The following is a 22,100-nucleotide window of genomic DNA, read 5'->3' as shown; positions in this document are numbered from 1 at the left end:
AATTTCACTCATAACACTGGCGCCATCATAACCTTGACCATAGCACTTTTCAATTGGAATGTTTAATTCACTAAGTATACGCAGAACCTCATCAGTAATTCCTTTGGCTGAATGATCCGTTAATTCAAAAAATCCTAAGAAGGTTTCAATAATATTAAGATGTGTCTCTTTTTCGTTTTCACTACAATCTATGTGTACATGTCTTATAACAATGCTCAATTGATCTTTCTTAGTGATATCTTGTGTCGTATCTAACAATAAAGAATAAAATGGCGATGTATTGATTTTCGTAGTTAGTTCTTCCAATAATCTTACTCCCAAAATTATTATTAATTCATTTTGTATATCTGGACTAAGATACGTAATGGATCCGGAAGGCATTGAAATAATTTGTTTCATCACATCATCATAATGAGCAAGTAGTTCTACTTGCGACAAAAAATTTCCGTTATAATCTCCTATAAATCCTTCTCGATGGCCGCGAAAGGCTAAAGAATTTTTGGCGAGCATAAGCGTTGTACGAATAAAAACGCCGATGCGGTGGATTACGTACTAATAAACGTTTTTCGTCATCAGATATAATTTGATTTAAATATTTACCCAAATCATTAGTTAGTGCCATAGGGTGCATATTAGTTTCTACTGCTGTTTCTTTATTTGCTCCTTCAATTTGTATTGCATTTTCAGTAGCAGTATCAAGAAATTTACGTATCAAGAAAATTTACAGTATGAAGAAATTTACGTTTGCGGCACAAGACGAGTAAGACGTGTTCTTTTATTGAGAATAACTTTATTTACAATAAAAATGGAAATAAATATTAAAAATATAGAAAAAATTATCACAATCAAACTAGAAGAACAAAAAAAAAGTATACTCGCAGAAACGGAGAGATTACTCAAAGATCATGAAAAAAACTTCACTACAATAATAAGTCATATTATGTCTTTATAGTTAGATATTTGACACAATTAATCATGATTTCTTACTGAAAAAAATGGAAAAGTACGGAATAAAAAATACTAGCCTAGATTGGTTTAAAAGTTATCTGTGCAACAGAAAACAATATGTTATTTCGAACGATAATAAATATTCTAATTTACTAAAAATAAAATGCGGAGTTCCCCAAGGTTCCATTCTTGGTCCTCTTTTATTTTTAATTTATATTAATGATCTTCCACAATCACTAAAAAAACTCGATGCAATAATGTTTGCTGATGACACAAATTTATTTTATTCATCAGCATCAATTGAAAATCTCTTTGAATCTGCAAATGATGACCTTGAGAGTTTAAACATTTGGTTTAAAGTAAATAAATTATCTTTAAATCAAGAAAAAACAAAAGACATCTTGTTTCATTCCAACCAGCACAAAAACAAAATACCAAGCATGCTACCATTACTAAAAACTGATAACATAAACATCGAAAGAACTGAAACTATTAAATTTCTTGGGATAATTATTGACGAAACGATTTCTTGGAAAGCCCATATAAAAACATTGAATACAAAAACTTCAAAAAGTATCGGCATACTTTACAAAGTCAAAACTATACTTTCCCAGGAGAATCTGAAAATTCTCTATTTCTCAAAGTTACCTAAAATATGCTAATATTGCCTGGGGAAGTACAAATAAATCTAAATTAAGTTTTCTATATACACACCAAAAACACGCATCAAGATTGATTTATAATAAAAATAACGTAACGTAACTTTAAAATGTTATAAGGGTAAAAAGTTATTGGCCAATTTGAAAACATTGAAGTGATGCGTTTCGTAATCTATTGTTTGTTTAGCCTATAGTTAAGCGAACTTTGAAAAACTTTGCTTCGATTGCTCAAACTTACGTAAATTTTTTTTTTTATTATACGCAAAAATTTTCTTTATCTAAATTCGTGAAAATAAACTTTATTAAATTTAAGTGTTGCGTATTTACCTTGGTAGTTTAAAAGTTTCACTACGACCGTCTTTGGTGTTTTCTCATCTTTATACGACCCAACTCGATACGCTCGTTCCACAATAATTTCAGTTGAAATTTTAAGGTTGTTTGTAAATATTTTTTTCAAAGATTTCTCACAATCAACTCTCCAACTTTCTCCGGGTGAATCTTTCAGACCAATGTTGTTGCGTAGAGAGCGGTTTTTAGTATTTTTTTTTATTTATATTTTTAATTTCAAGATCAAATTTTTTCCATATTTGTGTTAATTCTTCCTTTAATTTTTCTTCTTGAAAGTTGAGACTTTTTTTTCACATCGTTTACATTTAACTCATTTTCTATTTTGTCGAGTCTATCAGTAATCATTTTTATATTTCCACTTACTATTTGTGTGAAGTTCTTTTCTTGGTTTTTTAATAACTTTTCTGTTTCTTTAAGCAAAGTTTTTTTTTGTTATTCAAACTTGTTTGTAATAATTTTTTAAATATTTTTGATCGTTATTTCCATTTTTTAATTAATATTCTTAAAGAGCAGTCAAAAACACGCGCGTTCGCGGCAAAAACTTTTTTAAAAAAAAAAAAAAAAGAAGATACTTGATGAAAAAACCTTAACACCAAACAGCCCTAATTACCTATTTATGGGGTCGTCCATAAAGTACATTCGCTAATAGGGAGAGGGAGGAGGCTTTCAAAAAGTGTATAGGGGGAGTCGGAAGAGGGTTTAATTTAAAAGTACATACACCGATTTTCTAATTTATCACAACTAAACAGCTAATAACAATAATAGAAATTAAAATCCTGACTAAAGATTCTAGCTTGCCAACATAAAAATATGTATGGTCTAGGGAGTAGAGGGTATAGTTTTTCTCTATGCACACACATACATGGGCGCCAGCAGGATTTTTTGTTGTTCCAGATAAGACACTTTCACACATTGTGCAAATTCCAAACTTAAGTATGTTGATACCTATGCCAAATGAGCCTTGCAAAAAATTGGGATAACGGAAGCCTGGAAACAAAAAAAGCCCTAAATCGCTTTCTATTCCCCCCCCCACCCCCCCACCCCCCGCGCCAAGCCTAAAAGTGAGGGCAGTAATGTAGTAAAATTTACTTTACTATCTAAAACTAAATTTATGAACAGATTTTAAATTTCGTAGAAAAATATTGTAATTAACAAAAGTTATGACCATGCAAATTTTCCGACCTCCTAAAATGAGGGGAGTGTAAATTCCTCATTTGACATGGGTATAAACATACTTAAGTTTGGAGTTTGCACAAGGTGTGAAAGTGTCCTATACGGCACATCAAAAAATCCTGCGGTCGCCCATGCACACCCCTTATATACTGGAGTAAGGCGTATTTTAGGCAAACTATTTGAGTCGACAAAAAACAGGTTTTAGCAGTGCCGTGGCTAATGAGTCCAAGCCCAAAAAGAAAACATGTCATCAGGGTCTCAAAATCTTCCAAATATTACCACGAGGTTTTGCTAAAATAAAGAGTTCCTTAAATTAGCAAAAGGGCACAACAAGGGGTAAGGGTAGCCTACCCGCGGCACTGGATTTTTGGGTTTGCTTCAAATATTACTGATCTCGCGTAAGACGTCTTTTACGGACTCACTATAGAGGGGTTTCTAAAAAGTTCCGTCCGCCTTAAGTATGGTTTATTTGATCGTCATTAAGGGGGCTCACCCCTGTCAAAATAGCGTAGTATGTAAAGTGTAAGTGTAAAAATTAACGAGGAATCTGATTCTGAATTAATATTTTTAAAAAAAATACACATAGGTATGTCTATTTCTTGATTATTTGATCATAGTCAAAAATAACCTTCTTAGCAACGTCCATAGCAACAATTTCATTTTCTCTTTTCCACTTATCTACAACATCTTTTTCTTAAAAGTTAATCTTATATGATTAATTTAAGTCTGTAAAGAATTAATTTTTCAAACTGCTTCCATGTAGGTCTGGAAAAGCCTACAAAATGAACTTTGTAAGCATGCTAACCACACTGTAAAACAATCACATAGATACACTACACATTGCGTGTCTAACTTTTTATTATAAATTAAATTTTGTTCTGTAGATTATTTAGTGATTATTTTGTTTATTTTTAAATAACTTCTTGGCATTTTTAGTTGTGGATAAGTATTAAAATAATTATTAGTTTAAAAAAAGAGCTTGATTATCAAGTTGATAATGGAAAAAAATTATGTGGCAAATAAAAAAACAATAACAAATGATAAAATTAAAAGAGTAAAGTTTGCAAGTTTAAAAAAAAAGAAAATTTAAAGGAAATTAATACACAAGCAAAATACAATTCGTTTCCATGCAATCTGAACTATTAAATCTTATTCCAAGTACTTCAGCATCATTACCAAAGACAAGATCGTTTATTAAGCTGTCAAGCCATGCTATTTCTCAGCCTTTGAATGATGGTATTACTGGAAATAGAATTTTGGATATGTTTAATTTATCAAACTTAATTTCAGTTCTTGGTTGTCCTCAATGTAAACAAAGTTTATGTTTAAAGCTAAGTGAAAGTTTAAAACATAGATTAGCAAGTAAAATGACTGTAAAATGTTTTTGCCAATGGGAGCATTCATTTTGGACATCAAAAAAACTGCCATTTATGTCACGCGGGATTGATATAAACTACAGAATAGTATACTCAATGCGTAGAAGTGGTCAAGGCTTTGCTGGTATTAATCGCTTTAATGCACTTATGAATTTTCCACCACGATTTACATCAAATAACCATAACAAGATTGTTTTTAAGTTAAAAAAAAGTGTTAAGTTTATTGCCACTCAAACTATGGATGATGCAGCTCAAGAACTAAAAGAGTTATCCAAAAATCAATCACAGAATAATTTTTTTGATGTACCTGTGTCATATGATGGCACCTGGAAAAGACGAGGATTTTCATCGTTAAATGGAACAGTAAGTTGCATTTCAACTTACTGTTTTCATTTTAATTTTAACATTGGAGCTAAAGCTGTTATTAATTTGTATGAAAGACTAAATATGGTTCCAGGATTTTACACCAATCTTGGGTGTGATAAAATCAATACCAAAAGGATTAAATATTCTATAAAACATAATGAAGTTAAAAATATTCTCCGTCGTCGTCAAATTAGAGGACAAAAAAACAAACAAAAAGTTGATAAAAAAAAAGCAAAACGAAAACCTATACAGCAGGATTATTTTTAAGTTAATTTTAAAGATGTTGTTTTTTATTTTATTTAGTTTTTTTATTCTGGATATGCTGTTTTCTTATTTTTAGTTATATATCGTTAATTTGATAAAAAAAGTTTTTCATGTGATGGTCTTTTTATATAAAATTATAGATAATGTAGATGTTGTATAAACCTCCATTATCAAAACACCTTCTCAATTGATTTTATTATGCTTAGAATTAAAAAACTTTAAAAAGTAATCTTACTATAATTCTATTTACAAAATATTTTACGTTTTGCTGATTTTCTCATATTGCATTTTTTCCGAATTTAATAGAATTTAGAAATGTGGTAACTTTGGTTCTATTATAGCTTTTGAGGTGATATTTTCACACAACACACGTAATAGATTGTTTCATGCAATAAACCAAAAGTTTGATTTAAACACTTTACATTGTCTGTGATTAACTTGCCTAAAGTTCAATTTTATGCTGAAAATATAGAAAAATATTGTTAATTTTTTAAGAACTCAAAAAGTCATTCTTCCCGAAATAATATTTCAATTTTTTTGGTTTATAGCACGCATTTGATGTAAGAAAGTTTCATTGAAAAATAGTGTACCAACGCAAGGGAATTAGCTTTCCAAATTTCAAGAATTTGACTTTCGCCATTAAGATTTTGTAACTAAGGCAACAGCTGACATTTTTTAAGAGTGAAAACATTTTTTTTAAATACAATTATATCCATTCCAATAATACTCTAAAAATCCTATGAGCTTAGAAGTTGTCCGCTGGAAGATCGATGGCATAAGTTTATTTTACAGCTGAAGTTTTGTAGGTTTATCATTTTTTATGTAATACATTGAAAAACAAGATTTGAGTGGGCTCGGTGATAAGTCTTCTTGCTCCCGCCGGGAATTTCTAATATTGTTGTTTTTTGTAATATTTAACGAAGGGCAAAATAAAAACGATAGAGAAATGAAGTCGCATAAGCGAAATATTGCATTGTATTTTAACAATATAAAGTGTTAAGATTCACCATTACTTCTGCGTGTTGGGCTGCCATGAATGCCCAACACGCAGAAACGGGCACTACTGATAAACTCAATATTAATAGAGGTAAATTAACTTTAACAAGATTAATAAAAATCTATTTCTCAGACAAATTAGGGTAAAAAAAAAAAGTAACTAAAAAACAACTGACATTTAGATATTAATATTTTTCATATTATGAAACACGAGTATGCTTTCACATAAACATTTACTAATAGATTCGACATTTCCGAGTGTAAATTGGTCTTAATTCTATAAATTCAAACATTCTTCTCTGAAAATATTAGAGAAACAACGTACTTATCAAGGGAATAGATATCCGGACGCACACTTTTCACGACCAATATTCGCGTAAAAAATAAAATCCTCTAAGACTAGAAAAAGCAAGATTACACAAAAGTACACTATAAAAAGGGCAAGATTTATTAACATAACTATCTACTAGTTATTTAAAATTAAGTTTACTATTAAAAGATTAGGATTTTTTTTCGCAAACGATTTTGAGTTGTTAGTATTAAACATAACATTAATCGATAGATTTTTATTAGTACTTTGTCTTAAAAAATGTTATTAAAAAATTGTCACTATTGCTTACAAATTGGCATGTCGTAAAATGTTTTGAAACTCAAAACATTTATAGCTTAAAAAACTTATATACCTTTAAAAATTCTTACACAAACTAAAAATGATTTGAACCCCAAAACGCTTTTAGTTTAGATAAAGATCCCAAGACAGTAAGTTTGTTGAAAAGAAACTTGTTTGCAAAAGTGACTATTCTATTATATGGTTGCATACTTTTGTTCATAAAATAATCTATATTTTATCAACAGCTGTACCAGCTGCTGCAGCAGCAGCCTCTTTAGCTTGATGTGCTTGCAAAACTTGTACGGCTTCTTCCACTTTAGCACGAAGTAAATCACGTGACTCTAACATATGAAGCAATTCACTGTTATCAATCTCTAATAACATACCTGTAATTTTACCAGCTAAATGAGGTTGAAATTCTTGCACTAAGGGAAAAAGACGTTCACCAATCATCTGCTTTTGCTCTGTAGGTGTAGCAGTTGCAAGAATAGTCGAAGTTAGCTGATCTGGACCCTAAATGTCACAATTTAATATCAACAAACTAATTTTACTTACAAACAAAATATTAAGAAAAACTGGATTTTTATACTCGATAATCATTAACTAATAAAGTACGAGTACTCGAATTACTAAAAATATTTTTACTTGAATTATAGCAGCAGCTTGATCAGGCTGTCCTATCATTTGACCGGCAGGATACTGGTTTCGCGTGTTAGCATTATATTTATATGTCGTACGCTGTTGCGAGACTGCTGGAACATTAGGTCGAAGTGGAACCTGTTGACTTGGCATTGTTCGAGCTCCCATACCAGGTTGATATGGAGCAGGCTCACGACGAGCAACATTAGAAGTACCTTGATGCCTTGGTCTTGGTGGAGCAGCACCAGCTCTAAGCTGAGTAACATGAGAGGCATATTGAGTATTAGCTGGAATTTGTTGCACCGGTGCCTGGTTTTGCCAACGCGGACGAGTGATTTGATTAACAGATTGTGTAATGAATGGACGCTGATTTGTTGGCACAGTTGGAATGTAAAAACCGGGTTGACCAGCTTGAAATGAATAACCAGCTTGAGGCATTGTCTTAAAATGCAAAGAAAAAAGAAATATTACAAGACTTATAAAAATCATACTTATAAAAAAAAAGAAATTATTTAATGAAAAAGTTTTAGAAGCCTACTCCAGAAGCATTATATCTAAGCGGATTAACACGCTGTAAAAACTGAGTAGAGAGTTGCGCACGTCTTTCTTCTTTGCGTTGAGCTAGTGCAACATATAATGGTTTTGTAACCAAAATTCTACCATTCATTTCAGTAACAGCTTTAGTTGCTTCATCAGGAGAAGAGAAACAAACAAATCCAAATCCTTTTGAAATACCTTTTTCATCTTTCATAACCTTGGCACTTGTTATAGTGCCATAAGTAGAAAATTCTGATCGTAATCGCTCATCATCTAAACCATCTTCAAGATTTTTAATGTACAAATTAACACCTATACATATAAAAGTCAACATTTGAACAGTTCAATTCATCCTACAGGACTTTATGTTATTTTATGATTTTATCACATTCTAATATTGCATAAATATAGTAAATAATATTATAAGACTTTATTGTTAGTCTAACCTTGATATCGATTGATTCTTTCCATTTTCTGTGCTTCAAACCTGCTTTTTAATTCCATTGTTCGTTCAGCTTTTTTTTGAGCTCTGCAAACCACAAGCTTTCTCCCATCTATCTCAAGACCATTAAGTTCATTTACAGCCTATTATGTTTTAAAAGTTAAAGATTTTGGAAAAACATCAATTAAAACTTATCTCTATTATTATTGCTTTAAATATTATATATATTCAAACAAAAAAAAACTAACTGCTTCAGCAGCTTCAGGCACTTCAAATGCAACAAAACCAAAACCTTTACTCTTGCCAGACTCAGCCATGACAACACAACTTGTTATTTCTCCATGCTTGCCAAACATTTCTTTTAGTTTTTCTTCATCTAATGAATCGCCAAAATTTTTGACAAACACATTTTTAAACTTTTTGGCCTGATCACCAAGTTTTTCAAGACGTTCGCGCTTTGACATGAACTCCCCAACAAAGCTAAAATACAAAAACAAAAAGGTATAACAACCAAAACTATATACAGACAATCACATTGATTTTTTGTTTGTTTGTTTAAAATATATTTTAAAAACATACACTTTCTTGTCATTTAACATCATTCCATTGACTTTAGCAATAGCTTCATGAGCAGCTTCTTTTGTTTCATAATGAACAAACCCATAACCCCTAGAAACATTTTTTGCGTCAACAGCTATTTTACAAGACAGAATATTACCAAAAGCGCTAAAAGCATCATAAAGGCCTTTGTTATCAATGTTTTTATCTAGGTTTTTAATGAAAATATTTCCAACACCAGAGCGTCGTAGAGTTGGATCGCGCTGTGACCACATGATACGACAAGGACGTCCTTTGATAGGATCATAGTTCATTGTGTCAATTGCTCGTTCAGCTAAAAAAAAGTTAAAGCAATTCTATTAAAACAGAAGCTAAATAAAATACACTTTTATTACAATACAAGTTTTATTTAAACAATTTACTGAATTTGAAAACATTGTTCTAAGATTAAGGCATATTTTTAAAACCAGTTATTAGATAAAATTTACTAAACTGTATTAAAGACATAAAACATTTTAAAATACATTTATATATGTTCAAAGTTTTTTTAAAACTCTTTTGTTACTGTAGCTATAAAATCTGCAGTAGACCAAGAGGATCTTATCAACAGACTGACTTTTTAACTGTTATAACTAAAAGGTTCTATTACTAATTAGGTGAAAGTGGCAAGAGACTCTTCTCACCGTATTCTTGGCTTGCTCTCTGCTAATCAAAAGCTTTCTTTTTAATTTTTATTCAAATTTATTGTTTTTAATCGTTTACTTAGGTTTCATGCACTAACAGTTGCATTCTATCCAAGATATAATTTTTAACATTTTTTTGAAATAAGTTTATAAAACAAACAATCATCTATTTAATATTTTGCTTTGCTTACACCATTTAGAAAACATTTTATAACCAGTGAAAAATTAACTTTTGGGAAATATAAATGCACTTTATGTAATTAAGAATCTCAAGAGTCTAAAAATATTTTTTATTGATATGTAAGCTTTGAATTATAGTAATGTAATAATACTTTGAAAAAAAAAAAAAAAGAAAAAAAGAAATACTTGTAAATAAATATTTGTAAACAAATGATAAATGAAAATAAATATTGTAAAATAAGAATTTTTATGTGTAGGTCATATCATAGATCATTTGCAGATCAAATTAAAGATAGTTTGCAATAACTACACTATACAATAAGACTTTACTAGCATCTTAAGGCCTTCAGAAGATATTTATTTTTGATAAAAATTAATACTGTTTTTGTTTTTATATACCTAGGGAACTGAATTTTTTTCTTTTACAAATAGTGTTCTGGATTATAATTTTTTGCCATACAGGAGTTACCTAAGGGTTGTTAAGTAAATAGAATATTTCTGAAAAAAAAAATAGTTAACATATTTAATACATGATATATTTTTTTATATCATATTACTTTCATAATATATAAAGACATTTGAGACAGTCTCTTACTTCCACCAGATGTAGATTTAGCACATTACTTTGCTTTTATCATTTATAACTGATGATTGATCTTTGCTATTTTTAATATGCCTTTGATTTCATATATATAAACACACATAAAAATTGTATTCAATAATAAAAAAGAGGCAGTGTATATGTTTAAAATATATTTTAATATAATAATATATTATTATGTCAAAATATATTTTAAAAATAGCTATTTGCTGCCTTTTTTATCGAAATCAATTTATATTTATAAACATATCATATAACAAGAAATAACTCTTAAAGATTATATATAGTTTTTCACCTTCCCTGAGGGCCTATACAGCCATGGAGGGTACTCTTTGTGGTTACAATTATCTCTTAACTTTTTAAGCCTGAAACATGAACCTCGACTAAACTGCTGGGCCTCTACATTAAGTAAAGATAATTATTTAATATATTGAGTCTAATTTTACAAGTAGAAATTAGATTAAAAATATTAAATATAATAAATTTTATTTTACAAAGACATTCTTATAAAGAGCATTTTTTCATTGGCTCTAATTAACAGCAATTAAAGTTTAATCAAACTTATTACTCAATCATAAATTAACAGAAATAAAATTAAAATAGATAATTTACAAAAATTAAATAGTTCCATGTAAAGTTTCTTTTGAAATTAAAGATTAAACTTATTTGTATGCAATAAGGTTTAGCAAGAACATTTATTAAATAATAATCTGTTGTACTAAAAATTGGAAAATTAACTTTTTGATTTAAATAGTTCAGTAAACCAAAGCTTGATAGGTCTGTTTCAAAATAAATCTTGTGCATGCCTGTCAAACTTAAATTTAATGGATTAAATTTTATTTTTTTATAAAAGCATATTTTTTACTTTATAGCACCTAAAAAATAAAAAAATATACTTTGTAGCAAATTTTTAATTTTCCACTTTTTAGTCTAAATAATGAGAAATGGTATTTAACAATGCAAATAATTATTATGCAGCATTGTTATTATGTTGCAATAGTATTATTAAACAGCGTTTAGGCCACAAGAAACAAGAGGAAGATTTGTGATTAAGTTTCTAGGTAGCAAGCAATGTTGGTTAAATACTTTCCTCAAAAAATTTTTGGACGGGTACTGCTGCTCAAATTTTTTTCCTAGAATAGCTCCGGTATATATATAAATTATATATAACAAATATTAATTTACAATATTGGCATAAACATCATAAACAATGCAAATACATAAATAAAAAAAAAGCAACCTGAGTAGATATTGAACTCGCAACCTTGTTACAAATAATTGCATACAAAAAGGTTTAATTAAATAAACATTTGTAAAAGCATACAAATAATGTGAGCAACAATGTAATGACTATCCAGAAAAGTAATATTAAAACTTAAAAACAAATCTCTCTGAGAAGCACTTGAACCCTGAATACTATCACCAGCGGCTCACCCTGAATACTATCACCAGTGTCCCAAAAGAGCATTATTAAATAAACAGCACTAAGTGAATATATTGATGACATAATAAATAAAAATCAAATTTGTGGAGAAGTCTTGATGAAAAGTAATGGTTAAGTGAAATAAAAGATTATAAAATAGTGTTTGAATATAGCGCTATTATATATTAATATTAATAATAAAAAAATTAAGAGTAAAATTATACCATTGATACAAACTTGAGCATAATCTAAATGATAAACTGCAGTTTTAAGATAGTACTACTTTTGAAAAAGGAAATTATGACGAGTCAATAAAATTATGATCTATTTTAAACTTGATAATTTTAAGATTTTAAATGACATTTAATGATCGAGTAAATTTATTTGATGTAATCCTTCAAAATCAATTTTTGACACTAATTTATATCGCTTAACTACTGTATAAAAAGTGGCATTTAATTAAAATAAAGTACAAATTTTTTAAAATTTTCATTATTTGCACATAATTATCAAGTATTAATGTTATGCTTTAATTATTAATAATTTTTAATAATTATTATTATGTTTCAAATAAAGATGATAAATATTGGCGTTTTTGGTGTATTTTTTCAACTTTAACATTGAATTAAAACTTTTTGTCTAAAAAAAAACAAACAAACAAAAAAAAACCTTTTCAATCTAAAGCAAGATAAAATTTTCTTCATCATGATAGATAAAAAAAAAGGGGGCAGGGGGAGTAGATACGCATTTAGAGCCTTAACAATTGTTTAATAGTACTCTAGGGTGCTCAATACAAGGAGGAGGGGTGAAGTGAAGATAAGAGTGGGGGAGTTTTAGATTAAATCTAATAAAATGTGTGGCTTGCGGTCAAATGCACATATTAAACTATATTATGAACAGATTATTTTAGAAACTAGGAGAGTTTAACTTTATTTCTGAATGGTTTATGAATACATTTATAGGCCTTGTAGCTGTTAAAAACTTAGTATTTCTAGGATGAAATTACTGTTAAACTGTTGGTACCTGATTTTTATTTTACTTGATGTCATTTTGGGAGACAGTTGTAAGGGTATTAGCGAAGAAAAAATTTTTATGCAGCAATATTGAGAATTTAGGTGTGGCGAATATAAAATAAAGTCACTGCATTATAAAAAATAAAATAAAAAGAAAGTTAAAGCAAAATAAGGTTCAAACAGTAGAAAAATTCAACATTTTTTAGACACATAAGTATCTCTGAAACAATTTTTACTTTTATATTAATAACATAAATATTTTTATATTTCATTAACATTAAACCAAAATTATTTAACTTGTTATATATATTAAGCAATACTAAGTTTTCTATTTACATATTTAGATAACTTTTTTTCTTTGGGCGATACAGTTAAGAAAAAACAAGAATTTAAGTCAATTGTTTGCAATTAAAATTTGAATAAATTTGATCTATTTTAATTGCATACATTGTGTTTAAATGCAGTTTTTAAAAGTTTAAACAATTACTTACGCACGCTTTCTTCTTTTATATTTATTTTAGTTTATACTATGCGAAAAAAAAACTTTAAATATATTACATTTTAAACATAACTTTTGACTGTTGCACAGATAGTTTTTGAATGTTAAATTCAAGTATTTAAATTCTATAATGAATTCAAAAAAACAAAAACAACAACATCAAAAATTTTAAATCAATAGCTTTTAAATGAGAAAGTTTTTAAAAGCCCAACAGCTCGACTCGCCAATTTCAGTTGAATTGAATGATAGTTTGATTTTTAATTGCATTATGCTATTTTAGAATTATTTTAAATAGGCAACAAAGACGTTTAAGGGGCAGAGTGAGATTGGGTCACTGCACAAGGGCAGCAAATAAATTTAAATAGAACGCCAAAATATCTAGTATACTTGGGTATTAAGATTACTAAAAATTCTTCTTTCTTTTAAATTTACTAATTCTAAATTTACATAAATTATCTTAAAAGATCCTTACTTGTATTTAAAAAATGTTAAAGTCCAAGAACATCTTATTTTTTAATTTATCTTATTGTTTGTTGTTCATTAAATTGCTTTTTGAAGTTTAACCATTTTTTTTTAAAAAAAGACTCTTAGTACTAACAAGATTAACAGTTTTTTCAGAGAATAAAAAGACTCTTTAATAATATAAATAACAAAGAGTCTTTCCAAGATGCGACAACTAGTAAATGTTAAGATAATCTTAACAAATCATTTTACATATATTACTTATCTTGTGTTTAATTACATGCAATTACATTACAAGATGCAACAAATGAAAACAAGACAATGACAACATATACTTTAAATAATGAAAAACATTTTAAAACTATTTTAGCAGCTTATCAACTTAGCAATTTACTCTTGGGTTTGATGCTATAAAACAAAGCGCTCTTAACGAAAAAAATTTATTTGGCATTCATAAATGCTCAGCAAATGCAATACACCAACTACCTTGTAAAACAGCTGATTCTGAAAACCATTAAAAAAATACGTGCAGCTTAACAAACCTTGCAACTGAATTAATTTGAAAAAAAAAAATTTAAACTGAATTAATTTGAAAATTAAAAATTTAAATAAGATTGGTAACAGTGGCTCTGTCAGACAGAGCCGCTGTTAACAATCTTATTATAAACAAAGTACGTAGCACCTGGAGAAATAACTAATGATAAAAACTATCATTTTTACCATCTTAATACAAATAAAAATTGTAGACAATTTTAAATAGATAATAAAATCAATTAGATAATTTCCTACCAATAATTTTTTTGTGTTAAATTGTTTTTAAGATGTTAATAACAGATCTTTTTAGAACTAATAAGATTAACAGTCATTTTTAACCATTATAACCAATGGAAAAGTGTAAAAATAGTAATAAATAGTATCTGTTTAGCAATGAGGTCTCTAGAGAATGAGTCGCAAATTGTTCAGAAATGGCTGAACCTTGGTTATTTTAACTTGGTTTTAATTTGGTTTATTGGTTAACCTTGGTTATTTTCATTATAAACAAAATGAGAATTAAGATATTAAAAGTGATCAGCAAAAATTTTTTTAAACAACAAATTAGCAACTAAGTATAATTTGGAGGTATCGTAAAAAATAACCTTCACATTCTTTTGGCACACACTGATTTTAAATAATTTTTTTTGAATGGAGCAGTTAAGTGTTAAATTTTGAAAGCAACTCTTCGAGCAGCATTTTCTATTACAACCACAATCAAACTAACAGGTTTGCAGTATTTGGAAAACTTCTCACTGGACTATGGGTAAAAATACTTTATATTGACAGAGCATGAAGCTTTTTATTATATGGTGTTTTTCAGACAGACTTTGAACCAAACATTTATAATTAAACTGTTTAGAAAAAGTTTATGCTTCATTGATGGAGAGCTTTTTAAAATGACTTTTACTTGTCTTACTAAGGTGGAAAATAATTCAAATAGATATAATAACAAATATTTTTTTATCCACAATTACAAAAAAATTTATAGAAAAAGAAAGTAGTTAAATGGTCAATTAATGTAGCACATTAACACAACTACTGTTAATTTATTTTTACTGTAGTAGCTGTAGAATATTTTAGTTACACATCTCTACTCAATTATTTCAAAATATTTTTAATTTCCTATAAATCAAAATAAATGTTTTAATTTAAAGACTTGGGCAGAATAACTTTTATATTGTATACTAATTTTCCTTATGTTAATAAGGATAAAAATATGCATTAAAACTAGTGATGTGCCATAGTTTAGACCTCGACACTCAGTAACTTGGCTGTTTTACTGGGTACCCAGAATCAGCCACTTTGTTACACCAGATATCTTAAAAGAAATTTTTAATAAATATAAACCTCAAGTGCTGTAACTATTTGTTTTGATACTAACTTAAATTATGAACTATTATAAACAGGATTGCTTTAAAGTTTAAACTTCAACCAAAATAATTTTCTTGATATAAATTTAAGATTGTTATGGAGTCGATAACCACCAAGTCCTATTTACTCATTATAGATGCAACTCACTTAAAATACTGTTTAAAATATTTTTTTGCAAAATGATCAGAATATGTTGCAAAAAGGAAACTGGTTTAATGGATCTTTATGGAAATTAGATAAATAATTAGAGAATAGGAATAAAAAGAAAGTATTTGATTAACTTATTTGTGTGAGATAATTTTTTTACGAGAGTTTTTAACAAAGCTTTAAATGAAATACTTAGATCTAATAGTTACATAATTCATTTTTAAATACAGTTTTCATTTACAATAGTTTTAAGTAAACAACTGTTTACAATAAACATGTAAGGTATGAAAGTTTCAGACTTACTGTAGTTTTGTAAGTTTGATTAAGAGCCATTTCCCCTGATTTTTCCAAAATTTAACCTGATTTTGGCAGACACCCTGATATAGATATATCACTTGATCTTCTAATTTTCACAACTTTTGATAATTCAGCGCATATTAGTGATATATTATATATAATACCAATTATAAAATAAAAATTAGTTACACAGACAATATTTTTTAATTTGATAGTGTTAAATGTAATTACAAATATTTACACACCTGAGGGAGAGAGAATATTTATGGACAACAAGTTATTAAATAGTTTGTATAATGTAAATTTTTTGTGTGTAGATTTTAAGGTAATCCCAGAAGTCCTTACAGTCTTATCACAAAGCGCTGAGGATGAGCATTTAACTAGGAAGTTCACACTTCCTTCTTTGTCAATGTTGCTTATTGGGCTAGAGCTGGCATCAAACCTTGGACCTCTGGGTTCTGAACCTAAACTCTAACTGCTAGATTGGATTTTTTTTGTGACCTTGAGTGTAAACATAGTTGTTTATTAATATGAAACTTGATATATTCAGACAACCCTAATTAGTGCAAATTGATCAGTATTATTTTGAAAAAACAATTCAGCGATAGAAACTTCCTAAGCTTTTACTCTAATTTTAAAATGGACCTGGTGCCTGGTATCCTGTATTTTTTTTTTGAGTACATGGAACCAGAGACTATGCATAAACTGGTTACTGAACATCTCTAATAAAAACAAATATTTTTTAATATGGTGTGTTAGGCTATCACTACCATATTTATCTTCAGCTTTAACACACACCTTTCATATAGGTTATTAGTATAAAATTATAATCACTAATTGTATTTTAAAATTTATACTCAAAAACAACACTTTTTATGAAAAAAAATGTCTAGTTTCACACGGATCTGGTGTTTTGGTAGCCCTCTTCTCACAATTTATAGAAACCAAGTTGTTCGTATTTCGATAAGAATTGACAAGGTGATGACCATTTTATTTGAGAAAAGTTTGATTTTGATTAGTTTCATCCACCAATTTATATTAAAAAATAGGTAACTGTCATTACTTTTGACAGAAATGTTCCATTTATTCACCTTTAAAATACTGTATTGATCTTCTTTCCACAGATTTATAACAGTATAATATTCAAACAACTTGAAATTATTACTCACGTATATATACTGTGTATGTATATGATTAAACAAACCTGTATTTCTGACTCTGAAAAACACGTTTAGAGCCTGAAACTAATTAATAAATATTGAATATTTACTAAAATCATTCTCTGACTCAATGGTAATTATATTATTATAGGTAGTGATAAGAGTATGATTTTCAATAACAATGACTTTAAGAAAAGAGCATTAACCTGTAATTTATTGTCTGCATATGAAACATTTAAAAATAAAATGTGCAATAGTATAAAGGTAAACTTTTAAAATATAGAATCAGAAAAAACTGTTTATAAATACTGTCTTACCATCTGCTGGTTGTTGAAAGTTAACATATGCATAACCCAAGGAACGCCTTGTAACCAAGTCCCGACAAACACGAATTGAAAGCACAGGACCAGTTTGACTAAACTTTTCAAATAACATTGCTTCTGTGACATCAGGGTTTAAGTCACCAACATATAAAGAAGCAATCGGGTAATTCTGCGTTGTTGACTGCATTTTGTTTTAAAAACGTAGCTCAGTACTTCGTTTTGTCAAAACAATAATATATAATAACAAGCAATCTAATGAGTTAATGCGTTCTTTTTTTGTATTTTTAATAATAGTTTTTTAGTTTTTTTTTTTAATATTTTTTATAACATTTAAATGTAGTTTAGGAGTCGTTGCGACGACAAACCCCAAGCCTACAAGTTAACACAAGGTTAGCGTAACAGCAACTGCTAGGAAAAGAACGCATGATAATGCTGATTCCACACATGGTGTTTTATGGGGGACTGGTAATGATTTTCCATCATTATTATGAATGAAAATAAATAAATTATAAACATTTTATTTTTGTTCTAACTAGAATTACTGAAGAAAGAAATTTTATTCAAAAAATGAAATTTTCATTAAAAAGATAAATAATTTTTAAGATATATATTTCACGTTAAAACTTTAAAAAAAAAAAAAAATTATATGTTTCTCAAGGAGGAGAGTACGAGTTCCTGGCCGTTTGACAACGTTCTGCAATATGTTAAATTAACGACTCAAGTGTAACTTGTAAAGTATAACTTATAATAGCAAAACAATGTTGATGTATTTAACAAAACAGAAATTTAATCAGTTAATTTCAAACAGTTTTTCTCAAAATTATTTATAAAATTATTTGGTTTTAGTTTAATTAGATGCCTTTTTATTAAATTAAAAATGGAATAATTTTTTTTACCTCAATATAGTATCTTCAACATATGGTAAATTAATTATTATTATATATTAATTCTTATAATTATGATAAGAATTTAATTATTCTTATCATTATGATAAGAATCTATTTGACCAACACTAATAGTAGTATGATAATCATACTACTATTAGTGTTGGTCAAATAGAAATATATAAACGTTTCGTTACGATATACTATATGTATAACGTAACGTACCGTTAGCATTATTGTTAGCTTGTTATTTTTTTGAGTTATTTTTGTTTTGCATGATTTTTATTCTCCTATCTTATTTTCCATAACTCACTTATGGAAAATATAATACTACAGTTAAGTGGCCTAAAATGTTTATTTTTTCATTTATATAAATTTTAATGTAATTATATTTTTTTTGCTATAATACATACTTGGCTATAATACATATGTGGCATACTTGGCTATAAATTTTTTATTTTTTCACTTGTTGTACTCTTGTCAGTGGAGACTTTTTTAACATAAGCAATATTTGTTGGAATAATAATAATAATAATAAAGATAGCTGCTTAATGCTAAACCCTTAGTTGATTTAGTAGCACATTCTCTTGTAGCAACAAGCTGTAAAATAGTCTATGAATGTAGTGAAGCCAATAAATATTCCTTATGGTTAAAAAGTCTCCACTGACAAGAGCGTAACAAGCAAAAAAATAAAGTTATTTTAGACCTCTTAACTGTAGCTTTACCATAAAAAATACCCTTATTTCTGTCTATTTAAAAAAAAAATTTTTCATCTAGCATTTAATTATCATTTTTATATATTTTAGTTTTACATTTTTTTTTAGTCATAAAATCTAGTTTTAAGGCTTTAATGCTGTTACGTTTTTCTTTTGATTTTAATCTTTTTATTCTTACTCTTTTATTTCAATGTCAAGAGTAATTTCATATTAAAACAACCAGGTCATTTTGATTGCTCTTTATATTTTCAATTTAGTACTTTACAAGAGATGATATTTCCCTAAATTTCAAGATTTAAATCTATGCATTTCCTAAGTTGTGATTGTTTCAACTATGGCTACTATTAGTGTTGGTCAATTTCTGCAATTAACATTTTTCTTGAAATTTTTCATGAAATTAACATTTTTCTTATAAACTCAAATCTATAAAAAAAAAAAAAAGAAAGGTAAAAATAAATTATAGAGTTAATGTTCAGGTGAGAAATTTAAATACACCAGTTTAAAGCTCATAGTTTAATAATAAAGTACTCTAAAATTAACTTTGAATATTTAAATAATGGGTATTTGCCTCAGTAAAAACTTGAGTTGTGCAGTATATTTTTTAAACTAAAAATTTTAAATTATATTAGTATATTTTTGAACATGAAATAATTATTTCTGCAAAATATATAGTTGAGCACTTTTTTTACTAGATCTGTTTTTAGATCCTTATGTGGTATACTTTCATTCCCATTGACACTATTAATAATAAAAAAAAAAATAGCAAAAACATTTGCTCAAAAAAGTTAAAGAAAGAGTCATATCAAGAGAAAGAAAAGATTATAAAAAAGATTTTAGTGTAAATGCTATTCAAAAAGCACATCAACTATGTTTATTTCTTGTAAAAGACTATAAAGAACTTGATTTTGATGATGCATTAGGTTTTAACCAGTGGCAAGGTACTGATAGGACCTCATTGGACAAATTAAAACTGTTAAAACTTTTTTATGTTGAGTTTATGATGAAGTGTATTGAAAAACTGCTCATTCGTGTATTTCTAACAAAGTATATTTGAATTTTAAAAGTTAACCTACATAAAAAAAGAGTGTGTTGTAGTTAGTGACTTTTCAGACAGTTATGAATTTGTTGCTCAATATGAGATTTAAAGTTATTATTTCTGTAAACCTTTATAGTATAAGAGAACTGGATGTAAACCCAGTTGTCTTATACTATAAAGTAAATGGCATTATTTTACATAAGTAATTTTGTTTTATGTCTGATGATATGAATTATGACACTTGTTTTGTTTATCAAATTCAAACCATTTTATATAACTATATTAAAGAAACCCTACCTTTAATTTTAAAATTGTATTACTTTTCTGATGATTGTGGAGGGCATTATAAACATTATAAAAACTTTCTGAATCTATGCCATCAGTTAAAAGATTTTTCATTAGATGCTGAAAATAGATATTTTTTTTATTGCAATCAGTTGTGGCAAATCTTGTTAACTAATAATCTAGATCTTCCTATATTTATGAATAATGATGTACTCAATAAGTCATCTGTTCTTCATCTTGTAGGGTCAACTCTTCCAATCTTTCTTAGAAACCATATATCTAATCGCATTGTTAGTTGTGTCGAACATCAGTTCTTTGGAATTCACTTCCCTCATCTTGTTATCCTGATTTGTCAATCGTTATCTTGCTCTATAAACTTCATCTATTCTCTTCCAGTTACTTCCAACTCTAGTAGTGTTTGCTTGCTGCCTTATTGGAAGTGAAGATGTTTAAAAAAAAAAAGGTGGTGCAATAAAACAAACAAAAGCAGTAAAAGTTTGCAATGCTTAAAGGAAAATCCAATAGTTATAACAATGTATGAATTTTACACCCATAATTCAAATCATTTAAAAAACCAAGTATATTATAGCAAAAAAATAAAATTACATTTAAAACAAAATTAAATATAGTATATTTAATTTTGTTATACAAATTTTCATTTATCTTTAAAACCATGTGTTTTGCAGAATGCATTATTTTGTCATTCTTTACACCAATCATATAATGATCTAATTTAAATTTTACAGTTCAAAAAATTTACTGCACATCCTGACTTTTTGCTGGGGAAGAGATGTTATTTTTAATTTTAAGGATATTTAAAATTAAAATATGAGCTTTTAAGTTGAGTATATGAATTTTTCACATGAAGGTTAACTAAGTTACCTATATTTAGCTTTTTCCTTTTTCAAGATTTGATTTTATAATTAAAAATATAAATTTTAAAATAAGAGAAATTGACTGAAACAATAATATTAGTCAAAATTGAAACAATCACAACTCAGGATTTACTTAGATTTAGATCTTGAAATTTCAGGAGTTATAATCTTTTATAAAGTACTATGGTTAAAATATAAAAAAAAATCCAAGAACATAGTGTTGCATTAAAAAAAATTAGTTGTTTTGACATGAAGTTACGACTTTTATATGTATGTTTATAGTTAGCTATTCTCTTTTCTATATTATTTCTATATTAGACTAGTTTTTATTGCCAATAAAACAGACTAGTTTTTATTGCCAATAAAACAGACTAGTTTTTATTGCCAATATAAACAGACTAATTTTATTGCCAATAAAACAGACTAGTTTTTATTGCCAATATAAACAGACTAGTTTTTATTGCCAATAAAAATTAAAGTCATTTTAAACCTTAACCATGCCAAAACCCATAATGCACTTATGGGTTTTTAGTTGATAAAGCCCATAGTTTCTGATTGATATCTGACCTTAATCCAAATCTTAACCCTCTTTCTATATACTCACAGCTATTTATATGTTTTAATCAATGTATAAATGAATCACAAATGTACATTTAATTACATAACTTCTTGTGTCTCAGTTAATGTAAGTACAT

The 22,100-nt window shown here is 27.7% G+C and overlaps 2 protein-coding genes across 4 annotated transcripts in view; one reads left to right on the top strand and one right to left on the bottom strand.

The window, feature by feature from the left end:
• Positions 1-6,307: 6,307 nt before the first annotated feature.
• Positions 6,308-18,069, bottom strand: LOC100205111 (polyadenylate-binding protein 4-like). Its single transcript, XM_065795537.1, has 7 exons — positions 17,604-18,069; positions 8,938-9,250; positions 8,607-8,838; positions 8,363-8,501; positions 7,918-8,228; positions 7,386-7,820; positions 6,308-7,253 (listed from the first exon to the last, which is right to left on the bottom strand). The coding sequence occupies exons 1-7, from the start codon at positions 17,794-17,796 to the stop codon at positions 6,969-6,971; spliced, it is 1,908 nt and encodes a 635-aa protein (XP_065651609.1). The 5' UTR covers positions 17,797-18,069; the 3' UTR covers positions 6,308-6,968.
• A 251-nt stretch (positions 18,070-18,320) lies between these two features.
• LOC100201503 (probable serine incorporator) overlaps positions 18,321-22,100 on the top strand; it is a 35,508-nt gene continuing 31,728 nt past the window's right edge. Inside the window, exon 1 of one of the 3 annotated variants that reach the window (XM_065795538.1) lies at positions 18,321-18,530. The gene's annotated coding sequence lies outside the window, so the exon portion shown is untranslated. Of the gene's footprint in view, positions 18,531-19,899; positions 20,148-22,009; positions 22,091-22,100 lie in introns of those variants that run through there. The other 2 variants (XM_065795540.1, XM_065795539.1) reach the window with 2 other exon arrangements.

Source organism: Hydra vulgaris, chromosome 04 (genome assembly GCF_038396675.1).
Source record: "Hydra vulgaris chromosome 04, alternate assembly HydraT2T_AEP".
In the NCBI taxonomy this organism is placed as follows: domain Eukaryota; kingdom Metazoa; phylum Cnidaria; class Hydrozoa; order Anthoathecata; family Hydridae; genus Hydra; species Hydra vulgaris.
The sequence above is the reverse complement of the archived record's forward strand: the minus strand, read 5'-3'. Positions and strand labels throughout refer to the sequence as shown.